At 44.5% G+C, this 19,637-nt stretch overlaps 1 protein-coding gene across 1 annotated transcript in view; it reads left to right on the top strand.

The window, feature by feature from the left end:
- LOC140717432 (SLAM family member 9-like) overlaps nt 1-19,637 on the top strand; it is a 37,766-nt gene that overhangs the window by 337 nt on the left and 17,792 nt on the right. The window contains exons 2-5 of the mRNA XM_073031019.1: nt 1,618-1,930; nt 2,323-2,434; nt 4,896-5,222; nt 17,922-18,182. Of these exons, the coding sequence (XP_072887120.1) occupies nt 2,383-2,434; nt 4,896-5,222; nt 17,922-18,182 (640 nt within the window). The 5' untranslated portion in view covers nt 1,618-1,930; nt 2,323-2,382. The remainder of the gene's footprint in view (nt 1-1,617; nt 1,931-2,322; nt 2,435-4,895; nt 5,223-17,921; nt 18,183-19,637) is intronic.

Below are 19,637 nucleotides of genomic sequence, written 5' to 3'. Positions count from 1 at the left end.
TTAGATCAGAGTCACAGGATGATGGAGCAGTAAACGAGGCCTCTCTGCCCGTCATCAGGGGTTATTACTTTGGAGTGTGGGTGTCACTAGATTTATTGGGGAGCCCCTTTGGGACTGTGGAATTGACAGCATTGTTTGATGCCTCTTAAAGTATAAGTTGTGAATGGAAAGCATGCCTGTGAGAGGTGCGTCTTGTACCAGAAGGGGAACTGTACACACTTCACTCATCTACAGGAGCAGCTTCAAGCAGTTTGAAGTCCAGATCTTGGAGCTGGAGAACTCTGATGTTTCAGTGAGGTCGGGGGAGCTGTGGTAGCAGTTTTGTGGTGGTTACCCAACTGTAGGTTGGGAGTGAGCTCGAGCCCCTCCACTCCATCTGCCAAAAGCCAAATTTCCCAGTGAACAAACATTTTAATTCTGATCATCATTCCCGATCTGACATGTTGGTCTTTGGCCTCCTCTTTTGCCACAATGAGGCCATTCAGGGTGGAGAATAAACCTCATATTCTGTCTGGATAGTCAACTGCTTCTCCCCTTTCTCCCATGGTCCACTCTCCTTTCCTATCAGTTTCCTTCTTCTTCAGCATTTTACCTTTTCCACACACCTGGTTTCACCTGTCACCTTCTAGGTAGTCCTCCTTCCCCTCCCCCCCCTTATAATTCTGGTACGTTTCCCCTTCCTTTCCAGCCCTGAAGAAGAGTCTCAGCCTGAGACGGTGACTCTTTATTTTCCACGGCTGTGGCATTCCTCCAGCATTTCGTGTGTGTTGCTCTGGATTTCCAGCCTCTGCAGAATCTCTTGTGTGTATAGATTGAGGGTGTGTCTGCAGAGAAGGAATGGGTGGGAGCTGAATGTGTGGATGAAGATAAGAAACCGCAAAAGCTGAAAACATTCACGAGGACATGAAAAGATAAGGGAGTTGGAATTGGCCACTCAGCCCTTCAGGGACGTGACAGTTATTTTCCAGGGCAGAGGGAGTGCAGCACTGTCAGTGGAGCCCTCCAGAGGAGACGTAAAACCAAGGCCTCACCTGCCCACAGAGCTGGCTGCAGTGCTCATCTGGCCCCAGTCTGAAGGACAGAAGGTTCTGCCACCCTGGCCATTAGTCAAAGCCACTTTGTATCAGAAAAAAGTTACCTGGTGCACACATTTATGTTGTAAATTTAGGTAGGTGCCCTGAATGGGCTTCTAGGGGAGGTGACAGAAGCAGATAGGATAGCGACACTTGGACAGGCGCATGAATAGGCAGGGAATGGAGAAGTATAGATCATATACATGCAGATGGGGTTAATTTAGCCAGCCAGCATTCATCAGCATACGACTGCAAATAGATGGGATTATTGGTACTCTGTTCCACTTTATTAGGCTCCTACTGTACCTAGTGAAGTGTCCACTTAGTATATGGCTGTAGACTTCTGCTGCTGTAACACATCTTCTGGTTCAACAGGTTGTGTGTTCTGTACGGCACTGTCGTTACGTGTGGTTATTTGAATTACTGTCTGCTTGTACCTGTCTGACCGTTCTCTGACCGCTCTCATTAATAATCCGTGTTTACCCACAGAGCAGCTGCTCATTGGATGGTTTTTGTTTATTGCAACATTCTTTTTTTACTCTAGAGACTGTTCTGCGTGAAAATCTCAGGGGGATCGGTGGTTTCTGAGATACTCAAACCACCCCATCTGGCACCATCCATGGTCAAAGTCACTTGGATCGCTTTTCTTCACCACACCGTTCTGATGATTTGGTCTGCACAACAACTGAACCTCTGGACCATGAGCCGACATCATCACGTCCATTTCAGTCACTCTCTCTATACCTACTACCATCACGTGGGATATACATACGCGTGAGAAGGTTTCCCACCAGTCTCAAAGGAAGATTCAATCACACTGTGATAGAGCTCTTCAAAGGACATCTTGTACAATAAAGGTAAACTCATATCCTCACAATTTACCTCATTGTGTCCCTTGCACTGTACTTTTTCTGTTATTCTGGATTCTGTTTTCTGTTTGTACGACCTCAGTGTACTTGTGTATGGAATGATCTGTCTAGTGGCGTGCAAACAAAGGTTTTCACTGTATGTTCGCTAATCTGACAATAATAATTACCCAAATAACAAGCCCACACACCAACATCCTTTTCATTTATTCTGATACATCCTGCCACATCCACAGCAGTGCATGCATCCGCAATCCCTACGATCCTTCACCATCTCCTTCCCCATCGCTGCAGGCCTCCCTTACTCAGCTCCCCCTTTTCTGCTGCTGAAGCCTGGTCCACCATTGCCTCTAATATCTTCTCTCTTGTCATTTTGCCCACAGTGTCCAGAGCACAGGAGGTCTACAAAGTTGGTTGTGCCTCACCTGACGGCAGTTTGCAGAATGAACAGGCTTATTCTACTGCTGGTGTTGGCTGTCTTTGCAAAGATCACGTGTGAGTACTGGTGATGAGTGTCTGAGCCTCAGTGGCACTGTTGCTTCCTGCTGAATGTTAGGCCCGCAGTCATGGAGAGAGACAGCTCAGAACCAGGCCATTCAGCCCGTTACCCAGAAGAGCATAGATCAGGACTGAAGGCAGCCCAACGGATGCACGAGGCTAATTCATGGGGTGATCTGGTTGTTAAAAGAGGCGAGACAGCTTGGAGTTTAGATCTTATCAAGGGGTGATCTTGTTGAAGCATACAAGCTCCTGAAGGTGCTTGATGTGGTAGATATTCACTACAGAGAGAGTCGCATCGATCGTGGTATCAGTAGGGAGTTTTGTAAGCTGCTCTGCAATGGGATTTTCCAAATCCCCACCCTTTTTTAATCCCAAATCCTTACTTTTTTTCATGATGCACAATTGCTACATTCAATTTAAATTTACAATGTATGTGTGGAAAGGAGATTTATTTTCTTGCAGGCACTTGCAGGAAAAAAGAACTGAAATGGAGTTTTATGAAAATTCATACATAAACAAACACAGACTGACAAACAACTGATGTGCAAAACAAGGCAAACTGTCTAAATAAAAAAGGTATTGAGAACATGGCACCATAACATGTAGGAGCTGCATCAGGCCTCTCGACCCATCGGGTCTGCTCTGCCAGTCAATCATGGCTGATTTATTGTCCCTCCCAAGCCTATCCTTCCACCATCTCCCTGTAACCTTTGAAGCCTTCACTAGTTATGAGCTTTAAATATACCCATGACTTGGCCTGCACAGACGTCTGTGGCAATGAATTGCACAGGTTTACCACCCTCTGGCTAAATGAATTCCTCCTCATCGCTGTCCGGATGGGACGTCCTACTATTCTGAGGCTGTGTCCTATGATCCTAGTGCTCCCCCCCCCCCCCCCATTATAGGAAACATCCTCTCCATATTCACTCTATCTCGGCCTTTCAGTATTTGATAGGTTTCAGTGAGATCCCCTGCTCATTCTTCTAAACTCCAGAAAGTACAGGCCCAGTTGTGAAGGGTTCACTCCACTATCAGTTCAGTACATTCCCTTATGAGGTGTCATTGTCACATAATGAATTGCCTGAGAGCCAGTCCCTCCGTGATCAGTGGTGCAGAATCCTGGACTGCGGTCCTTCCCCACTGAGGCCTTGCATTGGCCACACTCAGCTACAGTGCAATCCTGCAGCTTGGAAAGCGCCAGTCACAGTATTCCTTCACGGATATCTTGTCCTGGTGGAAGATAAACAAGTCACAGGCAGAGCAAAGGGCACCTTACACTAAGTTAATGATATCCCGCCAGCACTTGGCACCTGTCCCAGTGCGTTTCTGGGAAGGGCCCTATAGATAAGAATCCTCTATTGACACAGCTGCGGGGGATGAAATGAGAAAAGAGCTATTGGACATTTTTTTGCAGATAATATTTTGAAAATTCAAAAATAAATAAATCAACAAATTCATTGTACTATCAAGCCAATCCCAGCTACACAACTCACAAGGTAGTTTTGTGGTTGCTATTTCCTCTGCAAACAGTAGAGTTGCAAATGTTTGTGACAATGTCCCCTGTCCCCGCAGTGACAAGTGACGGCAGGATCTCAGACTGCCGTCTTTCCCCGCAAAGAGCCTTTGGGTTGGTGGCGCGGAGCTTCACTCAGTGCATTCTCCTGCAGCCTGGAATGTGATGTGATATCTCACTCACTCACTCTGGCAATAGTGTAACCCGAGGCGACCAGTAGGTCTTTCCACATTCTTCAGGATCAGGCTTATTATCACTGACTTAAATGATGATCTTCTGCACACCACTATTGTAACATGTTAGTTATTTGAATTATTTTTGCCTTCCTGTCAGTTTGAACCAGTCTGGCCACTCATTAACAAGGCATTTTAGCCCACAGAATTTATTCTCTGTAAACTCCAAAGTTTACACTATTCTCGCACTATTCTCTGTAAACTCCAAAGACTATTGTACATGAAAATCACAACAGATTCTGAGATACTCAAATCACATCATCTGTCACGAAACATCATTCCATGGCCAAAGCCACTTAGCTTGCATTTTTTCCTCAATTTTGATGATTGATCTGAAGAACTGAACCCTTTTGACCATGTCTGCATGCTTTTATACCTTGAGCTGCTGCTATATGATTGGCCCATTAGATATTTGTATTAACGAGTAGGTATACCTAATGAAGTGGTCACAGAGTGCATATAAATTGTGCAAGAGAGAAGATACAGGAGGTAGAGTAATGGGTTCATTAACTGTGTAATTAGCAGGGGAATGGTGGTGTTTTGTGCGAGGAAGACCTGCCCTTGGTGCACAGAACAACACGAGACACTTGCCTGAGGTGGCAGATTTAACCATTATCTAGTGTTAATCTCTTGTGTGTTGCTCTGAATTTCCAGCATCTGCAGGATCGCTTAACTTGGGTTTAACTTTTGTCCTTAATGTTGTATACAGGGGAGGAAGAGATCAAGCTTGTCTCAGCCCCTGGGGACTCCGTTTGGTTTCCTGGCGTGGATGCAGATCAAAGGCGCCAGATCGGGGTGTTCCAATGGAAGAAGGTCAGCAGGAACGATACGAAGGAACATTTGAAGCCGATTCTGAAGTTTCACAAGAGCAACAAGGAGCCTGCCTTGATTCAAAATTACAGCGGGCGCATCACCTTCTCCACATTTAATGGGTCATTTGCCATTCATAACATAACACGTGAAGACGAAGGTCTATATCGGCTCTTCATCAACCTGAAAAGAGTCGCGGTGCAGGCGGTTTGGGTGAGAGTAATAGGTATGTTCGCTGAACTGATTACAGCAGCATTGCATTGCTTTTAGACATTCACGTTTTGGTGGTGATGTAATTATTGGTTTAAACAAATAATTACTGCAAAAACAGCAGCTGTGGAATTTCCTAAAGAGAAATCCCCCTCTGTCTCTGGAAATTTAGTCAGATGAAACCTCCCCCCCCCCACCACCACCGTGTTCCAAACTATACTGAGTCCAGGCAAAGAAGAGGTGGCCAATTCCCAACGTCATCCAGTGGTAGTTAACTTGACTGTGTTAGTCCACTTCCACAGAGTTCTTCCACAACCACACATTGTCAGAACAGAAAGAACAGTTTTGTATCCCTGATCCAAGTAAGAATGTGTTGGCATTGAGGAGGGTCCAGAGGAGGTTCATGAGAATGACTCAGGGCATGAGGAGTTAATGTATGAGGAGTGTCTGATGGCTTAGAGCCTGTATTCACTGGAGTTTAGAAGAATGAAGGGGATGCATTTGACAAGGTTCCACACGGTAGGCTTATTCAGAAAGTCAGAAGGCATGGGATCCGGGGAAGTTTGGCCAGGTGGATTCAGAATTGGCTTGCCTGCAGAAGGCAGATGGTCATGGTGGAGGGAGTACATTCAGATTGGAGGGTTGTGACTAGTGGTGTCCCACAACGATCTGTTCTGGGACCTCTACTTTTTGTGATTTTTATTAATGACCTGGATGTGGTGGTAGAAGGGTGGGTTGACAAGTTTGCAGATGACACAAAGGTTGGTGGTGTTGTAGATAGTGTAGAGGATTGTCAAAGATTGCAGAGAGACATTGATAGGATGCAGAAGTGGGCTGAGAAGTGGCAGATGGAGTTCAACCCAGAGAAGTGTGAGGTGGTACACTTTGGAAGGACAAACTCTAAGGCAGAGTACAAAGTAAATGGCAGGATACTTGGTAGTGTGGAGGAGAAGAGGAATCTGGGGGTACATGTCCACAGATCCCTGAAAGTTGCCTCACATGTTGATAGGGTAGTTAAGAAAGCTTATGGGGTGTTAGCTTTCATAAGTCGAGGGATAGAATTTAAGAGACGCAATGTAATGATGCAGCTCTATAAAACTCTGGTTAGGCCACACTTGGAGTACTGTGTCCAGTTCTGGTCGCCTCAGTATAGGAAGGATGTGGAAGCATTGGAAAGGGTACAGAGGAGATTTACCAGGATGCTGCCTGGTTTAGAGAGTATGGATTATGACCAGAGATTAAGGGAGATAGGGCTTTACTCTTTGGACAGAAGGAGGATGAGAGGAGACATGATAGAGGTGTGCAAGATATTAAGAGGAACAGACAGAGTGGACAGCCAGCACCTCTTCCCCAGGGCACCACTGCTCAGTACAAGAGGACAAGAGGATAGAAAACTGGTTGGCAGCTAGAAAGCAAAGGGTAGCGGTGAATGGGTGTTTCTCGGAATGGCAGGTGGTGACTAGTGGGGTGCCACAGGGCTCTGTATTGGGACCACAGCTGTTTACGATTTACGTCAACGATTTGGATGAAGGCATTGAAAATAACATCAGCAAGTTTGCTGATGATACTAAGCTGGGTGGCAGGGTGACATGTGATGAGGATGTTAGGAGAATTCAGGGTGACTTGGATAGGCTGGGTGAGTGGGCAGATACTTGGCAGATGGCGTTTAATGTGAATAAGTGTGAGGTTATCCACTTTGGGAGTAAGAACAGGAAGGCAGATTATTATCTGAACGGTGTAGAGTTAGGTAAGGGAGAAATGCAAAGAGATCTCGGAGTCCTTGTACATCAGTCACTGAAGGTGAATGAGCAAGTGCAGCAGGCAGTGAAGAAGGCTAATGGAATGTTGGACTTTATTACAAAGGGAATTGAGTACAAGAGCAAGGAAATCCTCTTGCATTTGTACAGAGCCCTGGTGAGACCACACCTGGAGTATTGTGTACAGTTTTGGTCTCCAGGATTAAGGAAGGACATCCTGGCTGTAGAGGAAGTGCAACGTAGATTCACGAGGTTAATTCCTGGGATGTCTGGACTGTCTTACGCAGAGAGGTTAGAGAGACTGGGCTTGTACACGCTGGAATTAAGGAGACTGAGAGGGGATCTGATTGAAACATATAAGATTATTAAGGGATTGGACAAGATAGAGGCAGGAAATATGTTCCAGATGCTGGGAGAGTCCAGTACCAGGGGGCATGGTTTGAGAATAAGGGGTAGGTCATTTAGGACAGATTTAAGGAAAAACTTCTTCTCCCAGAGAGTTGTGGGGGTCTGGAATGCACTGCCTCGAAAGGTAGTGGAGGCCAATTCTCTGGATGCTTTCAAGAAGGAGCTAGATAGGTATCTTATGGATAGGGGAATCAAGGGATATGGGGTCAAGGCAGGAACCAGGTATTGATAGTAGTTGATCAGCCATGATCTCAAAATGGCAGTGCAGGCTCAAAGGGCCGAATGGTCTACTTCTGCACCTATTGTATATTGTCTATTGACATGGCTTTAAGGTAAGGGGAGGGAAGTTCAAGGGGGATATTAGAGGAAGGTTTTTCACTCAGAGAGTGGTTGGTGTGTGGAATGCACTGCATGAGTCGGTGGTGGAGCCAGATACTCTAGTGAAGTTTATGAGGCTACTAGACAGGTATATGGACAAATTTAAGGTGGGGGGTTATATGGGAGGCAGGGTTTGAGGGTCGGCACAACATTGTGGGCTGAAGGGCCTGTAATGTTGAAGGGCTGTACTATTCTATGTTCTATCTCATTGAAACCTATCGAATACTGACAGGCCTAGTTAGAGTGGACATGGAGAGGATATTTCCTTTAGTGGGGGGAGTCTAGAACCAGAGGGCACAACCTTAGAATTTAAGAATGCCCCTTTAGAACAGAGATGAGGAGGAATTTCTTTAGAAGGGTGGCGAGTCTGTGGAATTCGTTGCCATAGACGGCTGTGGAGGCCGTCACTGGGTATATTTAAAGCAGAAGTTGATAGTTGTCAAAGGTTGCAGGAAGATGGCGGGAGAATGGGGTTGAGAGGGAAAAGTAAATCAGCCATGATGGCGTGGTGGAACAGACTTGATGGGCTGAATGGTTTAATTCTGCTTCAATGTCTTATGGCCCAAATCAATTCTCCATGTTGCTTCGCAAGAACACAGGTTGCGTGAGTTATTATAACTTATTTAAAATTTCAAAAATAGATTTTATTCATCATGATAATATATATAGTGGATTTTGGTTAATTGGGGCATCGGTAATTGGGACAGCTGCTTCTTTGAGACAAAGAACAAAAACTAACTGAGAAAGCAGCTGAGATTCCCTTCATTGATTTGGGACACTATGCTGCTTAACTGGGACAGGAGGGTGTGGTTAAACAGTTTCTAACTAGCGTTAGATATGTGCACACGTGTAGCTGTTCGACACCATACCATGCTTAGAATGAGCAATTTTTGAATAGCGTCAATTACGAGTGCTTGTGTTCAAAAAGCAGTGACTTTTGTCTCTGACGACGGCTCGGTTGGTTGACCAAGGATGTTCTGTCCGACCTCTCTGGATACGGAAGCCATGAAATACTTATTGCAGCAGCTTCTCAGGCCAGGTCACAAATGGTTTTATTTCTGATTTCCAACATTAGCAGTATTTTCTTTAGCAATAGGAAGAAGGAAATCTAGGACTTGAGTTGAGCCACAAGTTGGCATTGCCTTCTGGTTTTAATGAAAAGTGAGGGCTGGCACAATGGGCGTACAAGTTTGTAAACTAGACTAAGTTTTCATAAGTTATTAGCATACACTCTGTTGCCACTTTATTAGGTACACCTGTATGCCTCCTTGTTAATGCAAATATCTAATCAGCCAATCATTTCACAGCAACTCAAAGCATAAAAGCATGCAGACATGCCAAGAAGTTGTTGAGAGCAAACATCAGAATGAGGCAGAAATATGATCTGAGAGACCTTGACCGTGGAACGATTGCTGGTGCCAGATGAGGAAATTAGAGTTGCTCAGAAATTGATGACCTCCTGGGATTTTCACATACAAAAGTCTCTAGAGTTTACAGAGAGTGGTGGAAAAAAACCTAAAATCCAGCAAGCAGCAGTTCTGTGGGAGCAAACACCTTGTTCTTGAGAGAGGTCAGGGGAGAATGGCCAGACTGGTTTACGCTGACTAGAAACAACAGTAACTCAGGTATCTACATGTTTCAACAGTGGTTTACAGAAGAGCATCTCTGAATACAGAATGCACTGAACCTCGAAGCAGAAGGCCTACAGCAGCAAAAGACCACCCTGGGTTCAACTCCTTACTCTAATAAAGTGCCTACTGTGTGTACTTCACTTTAAAATCCTACGAGGTTTACTTGTGATGTACTGAGGGATGACGGATCCCTAAGAGTGGCCACGTAACTAGTCAGGGTGATAAAGGAGACCCACTGCACACTTGCCTTCATTGTTTAGGGCAATGAGTGTGAGAGTCAGGAAGTCACTGTGTGACTGTAAAGAACTTTATTTGTGTAATTCTGTTCGTCTATTGCAGGAAGTTGTGGTATGTTAGAGCCAGTGCAGAAAATGTTTACCAGAATGTTGCCTGGGTTAGGGGGCATGACCAATAAGGGGAAGTTGGACAAATATGGACTGTTTGCTCTCGAGAATGCGAATGAGAGGCTGATCTCCGTTGATAAAATTATGAGAGCCATACATACAACCTGAATATATTTTGGGAGGTGTTACTGGGTTAGCTGGGATGAAGGACAAAGCATTTTTTTTAGACAGTGCATGCTGTAGTCTGTGTGCGCTGGTGGTGGATGCAGTGAATGTCCAGGGTTAAGCTGGGCTGCCGATTAAATGCAATGCTTTGTCCTGAATGTCGTTCGGCGTCTTCAAGTGCCTGCATTCAAATCAGACTGAGTTGATGATATAGTTTCCGATGCAAGATATCTTGACTTGCTCTGTTGATTGACATTTTTACCCACCGATGTGTTGTCAGCCAATGGGGGATTTTCAATGTTGCAATTTCCGATGACGACGGGGATTTTCAATGTTGCAATTTCCGATGACGACGTCATTTCCAATGACGACGGCTCGGTTGGTTGACCAAGGATGTTCTGTCCGACCTCTCTGGATACGGAAGCCATGAAATACTTATTGCAGCAGCTTCTCAGGCCAGGTCACAAATGGTTTTATTTCTGATTTCCAACATTAGCAGTATTTTCTTTAGCAATAGGAAGAAGGAAATCTAGGACTTGAGTTGAGCCACAAGTTGGCATTGCCTTCTGGTTTTAATGAAAAGTGAGGGCTGGCACAATGGGCGTACAAGTTTGTAAACTAGACTAAGTTTTCATAAGTTATTAGCATACACTCTGTTGCCACTTTATTAGGTACACCTGTATGCCTCCTTGTTAATGCAAATATCTAATCAGCCAATCATTTCACAGCAACTCAAAGCATAAAAGCATGCAGACATGCCAAGAAGTTGTTGAGAGCAAACATCAGAATGAGGCAGAAATATGATCTGAGAGACCTTGACCGTGGAACGATTGCTGGTGCCAGATGAGGAAATTAGAGTTGCTCAGAAATTGATGACCTCCTGGGATTTTCACATACAAAAGTCTCTAGAGTTTACAGAGAGTGGTGGAAAAAAACCTAAAATCCAGCAAGCAGCAGTTCTGTGGGAGCAAACACCTTGTTCTTGAGAGAGGTCAGGGGAGAATGGCCAGACTGGTTTACGCTGACTAGAAACAACAGTAACTCAGGTATCTACATGTTTCAACAGTGGTTTACAGAAGAGCATCTCTGAATACAGAATGCACTGAACCTCGAAGCAGAAGGCCTACAGCAGCAAAAGACCACCCTGGGTTCAACTCCTTACTCTAATAAAGTGCCTACTGTGTGTACTTCACTTTAAAATCCTACGAGGTTTACTTGTGATGTACTGAGGGATGACGGATCCCTAAGAGTGGCCACGTAACTAGTCAGGGTGATAAAGGAGACCCACTGCACACTTGCCTTCATTGTTTAGGGCAATGAGTGTGAGAGTCAGGAAGTCACTGTGTGACTGTAAAGAACTTTATTTGTGTAATTCTGTTCGTCTATTGCAGGAAGTTGTGGTATGTTAGAGCCAGTGCAGAAAATGTTTACCAGAATGTTGCCTGGGTTAGGGGGCATGACCAATAAGGGGAAGTTGGACAAATATGGACTGTTTGCTCTCGAGAATGCGAATGAGAGGCTGATCTCCGTTGATAAAATTATGAGAGCCATACATACAACCTGAATATATTTTGGGAGGTGTTACTGGGTTAGCTGGGATGAAGGACAAAGCATTTTTTTTAGACAGTGCATGCTGTAGTCTGTGTGCGCTGGTGGTGGATGCAGTGAATGTCCAGGGTTAAGCTGGGCTGCCGATTAAATGCAATGCTTTGTCCTGAATGTCGTTCGGCGTCTTCAAGTGCCTGCATTCAAATCAGACTGAGTTGATGATATAGTTTCCGATGCAAGATATCTTGACTTGCTCTGTTGATTGACATTTTTACCCACCGATGTGTTGTCAGCCAATGGGGGATTTTCAATGTTGCAATTTCCGATTTTGCTGCAGGGACTCATTTTGCAGAACTACACAATTCTTACTTAATTTTGTTAGTATTGCACAGTTTATAGAACATTGTACAGGTCCTTTGGCTCAAAATGTTCTGCTGAAACTTTAACCTACTCTAGTATCAAGCTGACCCTTTCCCCCTGACATAAACCTCTATTCTTCATTCATCCAAGTGTTTATTTAATAGTCATTTTCACTGTCCCTAATGTATCAGCCTCTACTGCCACCCCGGCTGCACGTTCCACTCAGCTATCATTCTGTGTAAAAAAAAAAAGAGATTCCTACCTCTGGCATCTGCTAACTTTCCTCCAAACACCCCCCTCATATTATACCCCCCCCCCCCTTCATATAAGCAGTTTCCACTTCTTCCCTCTGCTAGCCTGCAGGTCACTTTTGGGCAAGGTGTAGCACTCGCTTAGTGCACCCCCCACCTCGGATCAGGGTCACCTGAAGCCATGGGAGCGGGTGGTGGATGGTCGTATCAGCAGCGGGTATCATGGCTGGGGTCACTCATCCTGTAAAGACACTGCCCAGAAGAAGGCAATGGCAAACCACTTCTGTAGAAAAAAGATTTGCCAAAAACAATCATGGTTGTTGGAAGGCCACGATTGCCCATGTCAAACACAATGATGCTGAGTCAAGGGTCATCTTGCTTCTGTATTCTGAGCCAACTGGGTGCAAGTGACAAGTTTTCAAAACATTACTGAGATCTGTGATAACATATGATGCTCTGGTGTGCTAGAGTTTCAATGGTATCATGTGTTAATGAGTCAGAATGAAATCAGTGAAATTATTAACTTTCTGGAAACATAATTGTTTGACCCCAGTGTAAAATTAGTAGGTGCAAAAATCCCTTAAAAGTGAATTCATTCAAAGGCCATAGGACCATAGACATAAGAGCAGAATTACACCATTTGGCCCATCGAGTCTGCTCTGTCACTCTATCACAGCTCATTCCTTATCCCTCACAGCCCCATTCTACTTCTTTCTCCTCATAAACTTTGACGCCCTTACTAATCCAGAAACTAACAAACTCCATTTTAATTGTTGCAATGCCTCAGCATCAAAGCAATTACATCCTTGCTTTTATATTCTAATCCTCTTGCAACAAATGCCAAGACACGGGCACCCTGTGTGATGATCGGGCTGAGGCACTGCTGCAGTGTCAGTGTAAAGTTTTTCAAGTACCTCTCCCAGTTGCCCCGTTGTTCCAAGCGGGGATGAAACACCTGGTCATGCTTTACAGAGAGCAGAGCATTTCAGCGTCTTGTGGACAATATTGTTCTGACAATGATTAATCTGTAAAAACCACTTTTACGGATTAATCATTGCAGCTATTTCAAAGCAGTCATGTTTTGAAGCACAAGAGAGTCTGCGAAAGCTGGAAATCCAGAGAAATTGATGAAGAGTCTTGGTCAGAAACATTGACTGGAAACGTCTCAGCCCCTGTCCTTACACAATTGAAATCCCCCTTCCTCAAGTTTTTCACCCTAACTAGAGAGGACCAACTTTATCTTTTCCCATAAATTCACTGAACTACGGTGTTACCAAAGATATCATCCGCCCCACCACTTCCCCATCCTTGTTCCCTTTGAAAAGTCAAGTCCAGACCCTCTCCCACAGAACTCTCTGCACACCGCTTCAAAGACCTCTGTGAAGTTCTAAGTATTAACAACGTACCTTGTACGACCCTGAGATTTATTTTCTTGCAGGCATTTACAGGAAAAGCAAATAGAATCTATGAAAAACCATTCATAAATCTTTTACAAATTCTACCCCATCTTAGACTATTCCACTAAGGCAATCCCAGCCAATACTGGGAAAGTTGAAATCCTACACGCGGTCAGTGTCTCGGCTGATTGTAAGACCATAAGAGTATGGAATGAAGGAGCAGGATTAGGCCATTCAGCCCATCATGTCTGCTTCACCATTCAATCATAAAACCATAAGAGATAGGAGCAGAATTAGGTAGGTCATCCCCCCATCAGTTGCTTTGCCATTCTACCATGGCTGATTTATTTTTCCTCTCAACCCCATGACCTGATTCTAATTCTAATTCCAATTCCTACTACACTTACATCCTTTTATGATCTGCTTTTCTAATTCCCACTGACTACTGAGAAGCCCACGGCATTCAGTGCCTCGATCAAAGTGATGACACAGTGACCGAGTTACGCAGTGGGCCCTGTTTGAAACCAGTGCATATAAATGCATGTATCTGACTCAGATAAGACCTCAGTGGTGGAGAGAGTGAGAATGAAAACATCAGGTTGGCAAAATGATCTTGGTATTACTCAAACCTGTCATCTTCTGATGACTTTGCGTCAAATATCCAGGGAGGCCACCGGTTGAAAATGCTACGCAAACGAATTAGGAAGCTGCCCCTTCCTCATTCCTATATTCCATTCAGATAACTTCATTGGCCAATCCCTCAGGGATATCCTTCCTCATCCCCAAGGGAGGATATGCCGTAGGCTCCCTCGGGATGCCACATTACAGTACTGCACGTGTCTTAAACACTCTTTCTACTCAGCAGTGCAACACCTCCTCTAACACATCTGCAAGTTATTGTAGCTTGTAACATTAAACCACCGGGCCTGGCGTTCCCTAATCACCAGAATTGGAATCAGACTTGCTATCACTGACATATGATGGAAAATTTGTTGTTCTCTGGTAGCAGTAAAGGACAAAGACATAAATTACTATAGATTTTAACAATAAATAAACAGTGCAAAGTAAAGTTATAATATATATCATAAAGTGTTCATGGACCAGTTAGAAATTTGATGATGAGAGGGAAGAGGGGGGAGGAAAGAGTTGTTTCTGAATCATTTAGTGTGGACCTTCAGGGCCCTGTACCTTCTCCTTAATGGTAATATCCTTATTGATGGATGCTGACTTCCTGATGCACCATCTCTTGAAGATGTCCTTAATAGCCATAAGATCATAAGACAGAGGAGCAGAATTAGGCCATTCAGCCCATTGAATCTGCTCTCCCGTTCCACATGACTGATTTATTAATCCTCTCAACTCCATTCACCTGCCTTCTCCCTGTACCCCTTCACTAATTAGCCATAATTAATCAAAAGCCTGTCAACTTCAGATTTAAGTATAGCCCACAGATATTTGTGCAATTGAATGCTCTCTGATTAAAGAAATTCCTCTTTATCTCTTTTCTAAAGGACATCCCTCTATTTTGAAGCTGCACCCTCTGGTCCTAGAATCACCCACTCTAGGAAACCTCCTTCCTACATCCACTCTATCCAGGCCTTTCAAGATTTGATAGGTTTCAATGACATTCCGTTACATTCTTCTAAACTCCAGCAGTTACAGGCCCAGAACATTCCTCATGCATTAACCCTTTCATTCTCATGATCCTCTTCTGGACTCTGTCCAATGCTAGCACATCTTTTCTTAAATAAGGGGCCCAAAACTGTTCACAGTACTCAAAGAACTGTCTTAACAATGACTTATAAAGCCGTAGCACTTCATCCTTGCTCTCGAATTCCAATCCAGTGAAAATGATTGCTCTTCCTTTCCTTCCTACTGATACAACCTGCAAGCCAACCTTCAGGGAATCCTGCATAAGGACTCCCATGTCCTTCTGCACCTCTGATTTCTGAATGGTTTTCTCCATCTAGAAAATAGACTATGCCTTTATTCCTTCTACAAAAAATGCATGACCACACCCTTCTCTACACTATATTCTACCGGCCACTTCTTTACCCATTCTCCCAATCTGTCTAAGTCCTACTGCAGAATCCCTGCTTCTTTAACACTACCTGCCTAGCTTTGTATCATCTGCAAATCTGGCAATAAAGCTATCAATTCCATCATCCAAACCATTGACATATAACATGAAATGAAACCAGCTGCCAACAAGAGTAGACCCTCTTTATTCCCACTCTTTACCTCCTGCTAGTCAACCAATCTTCTATCTATGCTAGTATCTTTCCTGGAACACTGTGGGCTCTTACCTTGTTAACCAGCCCATGTGCAGCAGTTCATTAAAGGCCTTCTTAAAATCAAGTAAACAACATCAATTGACTCTCCTGCCTGTTAATTCCTTAAAAAACTCCCAACATTTTTGCTACACAAGATTTCACTTTAACAAAACCCATGCTGACTTTGGCCTATTTAATCATGTGCCTCCACTTACCCTGAAGCCACATCCTCAATAACGTATCCAACATCTTTCCAACCACTGAAGTCAGGGTAACTGACCTTTCTCTGCATCCTTCCCGTCTTGAAGAGTGGAGTGACATCTGCAATCTTCCAGTCTCTGGAACCATTCCTGAATGTACTGATTCTCGAAAGATTGATATGAATGCCTGCACAGTTTCTTCAGCTACCTCTATCACTATAATTCTATAAATTCCCTCTCTCTGGATCTAGCACCAACCTGATTTTCCAAATCTACCTGCGTAATGAAATCCTCCGCGACTATAGTAACATCAGCCTTTTTGCAAGCCTTTTCTATCTCTCATTGTAATTTGTTTCCCACATTCTGGCTACTGTTCAGAGGCCTGAATATAACTCCCACAGGGTCTTTTTGCCCTTGCAGTTTCTTAACACTACACACAAAGATTCTACATTTCCCAATTTTATGTCACTTTCTAAGGATTTGATTTCATTTTTTACAGACAGAACCACCCTGCCCCCTTTGCCTTCCTGCCTGTCCTTTTGATACAATGTGCATCCTTAGGTATTAAATGCCCAACTGTGATCTTCTTTCACACCATAACTCAGTGATGCGTACACCGTCAATCCTGCCAATCTCTAACTGGGCTACAAGAGCATCTGCTGTGTTCTGTATACAGAGTGTATTCAAATGTAATACCTTCAGTCCTTCTGAATATGCCCCTATGTTAAACTTCAACTCATCCCTCTGACTGCAATTTTGCCCTGTCATCTGCCTGTCCTTCCTCCCGGTCTCACTGGACTGTGTCAGGTGACCTTGGTTCAATTCCTGCTGCTGAGTGTAAGGAGTTTGTATGTTCTTCCTGTGACCCTGTAGGTTTCCCTGGGTCCTCCAGTTCCCACCCACAGCCCGAAGATGTACCGCTTGGCAGGTTAATGAGTCATTGTAAATTGTCCCATGACTAGGCTACGATTAAAATTGGGGGGGTTTGGCTGGCATGATTCGAAAGCCGTAAGTAAGACCCTATTCTACGCTGTATCGCAATAAACAAATAAAATACTTTTATACCAACAGCCCTATCACTCTGCTTCCCATTCCTCTGCCAAATTAGTTTAAAACATCCCCACCAGTTCTACAAGGACATAGGTCGTCCTCAGGTTCAGGTGTAACCTGTCCTTTTTCCACCGAAGGGATCCCAGTGATCCAGAAATCTGAAAACCTGACCCCTGCACCAGTTCCTCAGATACAGCACGGAACTGGCCCTTCCCAGCCCTTCCAGCCGTGCCAACAGCAGCCTCCAATTTAACCCTTCCCTAATCATGGGACAGTTTACAATGACCAATCCACCAACCGGTCGGTACATCTTTAAACAATGGGAGGAAACCGGAGCACCTGGAGGAAACCCACACGGCCACGGGGAGAACACACAAACTCCTCACAGGCAGCAGTGGGAATTGTGACTGAGTTTCCACAATTGCAATGATACCAAAATCCCATATGCTAAAACACACTCTCAGCCCATCCATCTTACCCGTGAGGGCCCTGGCATTTAAAGTAGACGCTGAACCTGCCAGTCCTGCCTGCTCTCCCCATTGGACTTGCTGCTTCAGTTCTCTACGAGTCAGCCATTCTGCCCCAACCTATCCCTCAGCCGCTCTACTCACCACACCCCCACCCCACTCTACTGTCCATTGTTAGAGCACTATCTTCATTGCAGAGTCAAATGGTGAGATATCATTACTAATGAGACCCTCTATTGGTTGGGTTCAAACATGGATGTTGTGTGGCGACATGTTGCAGGGACTCTAGCTCCAGATTTTTCATCTGGGTTTACTCCTGAAGCCTTCCCCATGAGTGGGTATAGCCGCGAGGTGGCAGAGGTTTGAGATCAGAGTGTTCCTTCTCCTGGATGAGCTGCCAACCGTGGCTGATGAGCCTCATCTGCCCAAAAGTACAGATAAACATTGAGATATTCTAACTGACTTGTCTGTATTTTTCCCCATTAGATAAACTCTCAGCAGTTTCTTTGAGGAGTAACTCCAGCTCCCTGGGTGATACCATCAAGCTCAGCTGCAACATCAGTGGATACCCTCATCAGTATCAGTGGCGGAAAGACGGAGGGGGAATCAACCCACGTCACCAGCTCGTGAAGGGAAACGGAGTCCTCGTCATCCCAGGGGCCTCGAGTGATGACTGTGGAACGTACACCTGTATTGCAACGAATCCTGTCAGCTCCGTCCAGATAAGTCACAGCCTGACTATTTACGGTGAGTTTGACTTGTGACTGACATTTTGAGAGTAAACGTTACGTTGGCACCCAGCCATTGCAAGCTCACTGTGACAGTAGGAGCAGCCAAGCCAGAACTGGAGTTGAAATTGAAAAGATTGACAGAGTGAAGGAGGAAAGCTGCCTTCCTTTGGCTGGGATGTCATTGGGGAACAACTGTTAACCAGAGGCTGTCCTCTGGAGAGTGTAAAGATCAATCTGGGGGTATCCTGCGTCCTACGCCATTCGAGGTTCTTGTGCTCAATACAATACCTGGGAATAGTGCACCAGCTGTGACATTGTCTAACAGCTTGTCTCCTTTATCAGAGTCATAAAGCACTACAGCACAGCCTGTCTGGTTCATGCCAAGCTGTTACTCTGCCAAGACCCATCGACTATAGCCATCCACTTACCCAAACTTCACTTACATTTAGAAATCAACCCTCTCCCTCCATTTGCCAATTCCATTGACAGCCTGTTCCACACTCTCTTCACCCTCTGAGTGAAGAAGTTCCCCCTCAAGCTCTCCTTCCACATTTCACCTTTCACCTTTATCCCATGACCTTTAGTTCTAATCTCACCCAATCTCAGTGAAAAAGCCGCCTTGCATTTATCTGCTCGATACCCCTCAAAATTTTTTATACCTCTATCAAATCCCCCCTCATTCTCCTATATGCTAGGGAATAATGTCCTAACGTATTCAGTCTTTCTCTATAACTCAGGATCTCAAGAAATGACACCGTTTTGTAAATTTTCTCTGTACTCTTTCAATCTTAATATTATCTTTCCTGAGGGTAGGGGACCAGAATTAATTATAACTGATTCAAACTGGAAGTTTCCCTACATGGTTTCAGGTTAAGACTGGTTAACTGTTTAGTTTCACAGGTTTTGTCTATATTATGAAACACCTATGCTTTGTCTGCTGTGAAAGGCAGGATCTTTTGGTGACCACCCATTTCAATTTGACTTCCCATTCCCATTCTGACATGTCTGTCCATGGCCTCCTCTACTGGTGTGATGAGGCTGAAGGAGCAACACCTCAAATTATGTCTAAATAGTCTCCAGACTGAGGGCATGAACATTTATTTATCCAACTTCTCATTATAGTGGGGTGTGTCAGGAATGGACAGGAGGAGGAGTATAGGAAACTGATACAGGACTTTGTGATATGGTGCAACTCAAACTACCTGCGTCTCAATATCACCAAGACCAAGGAGATGGTAGTGGACTTTAGGAGATCTAGGCCTCATATGGAGCCAGTGATCATTAATGGAGAATGTGTGGAGCAGGTTAAGACCTACAAGTATCTGGGAGTACAGTTAGACGAGAAGCTAGACTGGACTGCCAACACAGATGCCTTGTGCAGGAAGGCACAGAGTCGAAAGTACTTCCTAAGAAGGTTGGCGTCATTCAATGTCTGTAGTGAGATGCTGAAGATGTTCTATAGGTCAGTTGT

The sequence above is a fragment of the Hemitrygon akajei genome, chromosome 2 (assembly GCF_048418815.1).
Source record: "Hemitrygon akajei chromosome 2, sHemAka1.3, whole genome shotgun sequence".
NCBI lineage: Eukaryota > Metazoa > Chordata > Chondrichthyes > Myliobatiformes > Dasyatidae > Hemitrygon > Hemitrygon akajei.
Note: the sequence above shows the minus strand (reverse complement) of the source record. Positions and strands in the feature narration are given on the sequence as shown.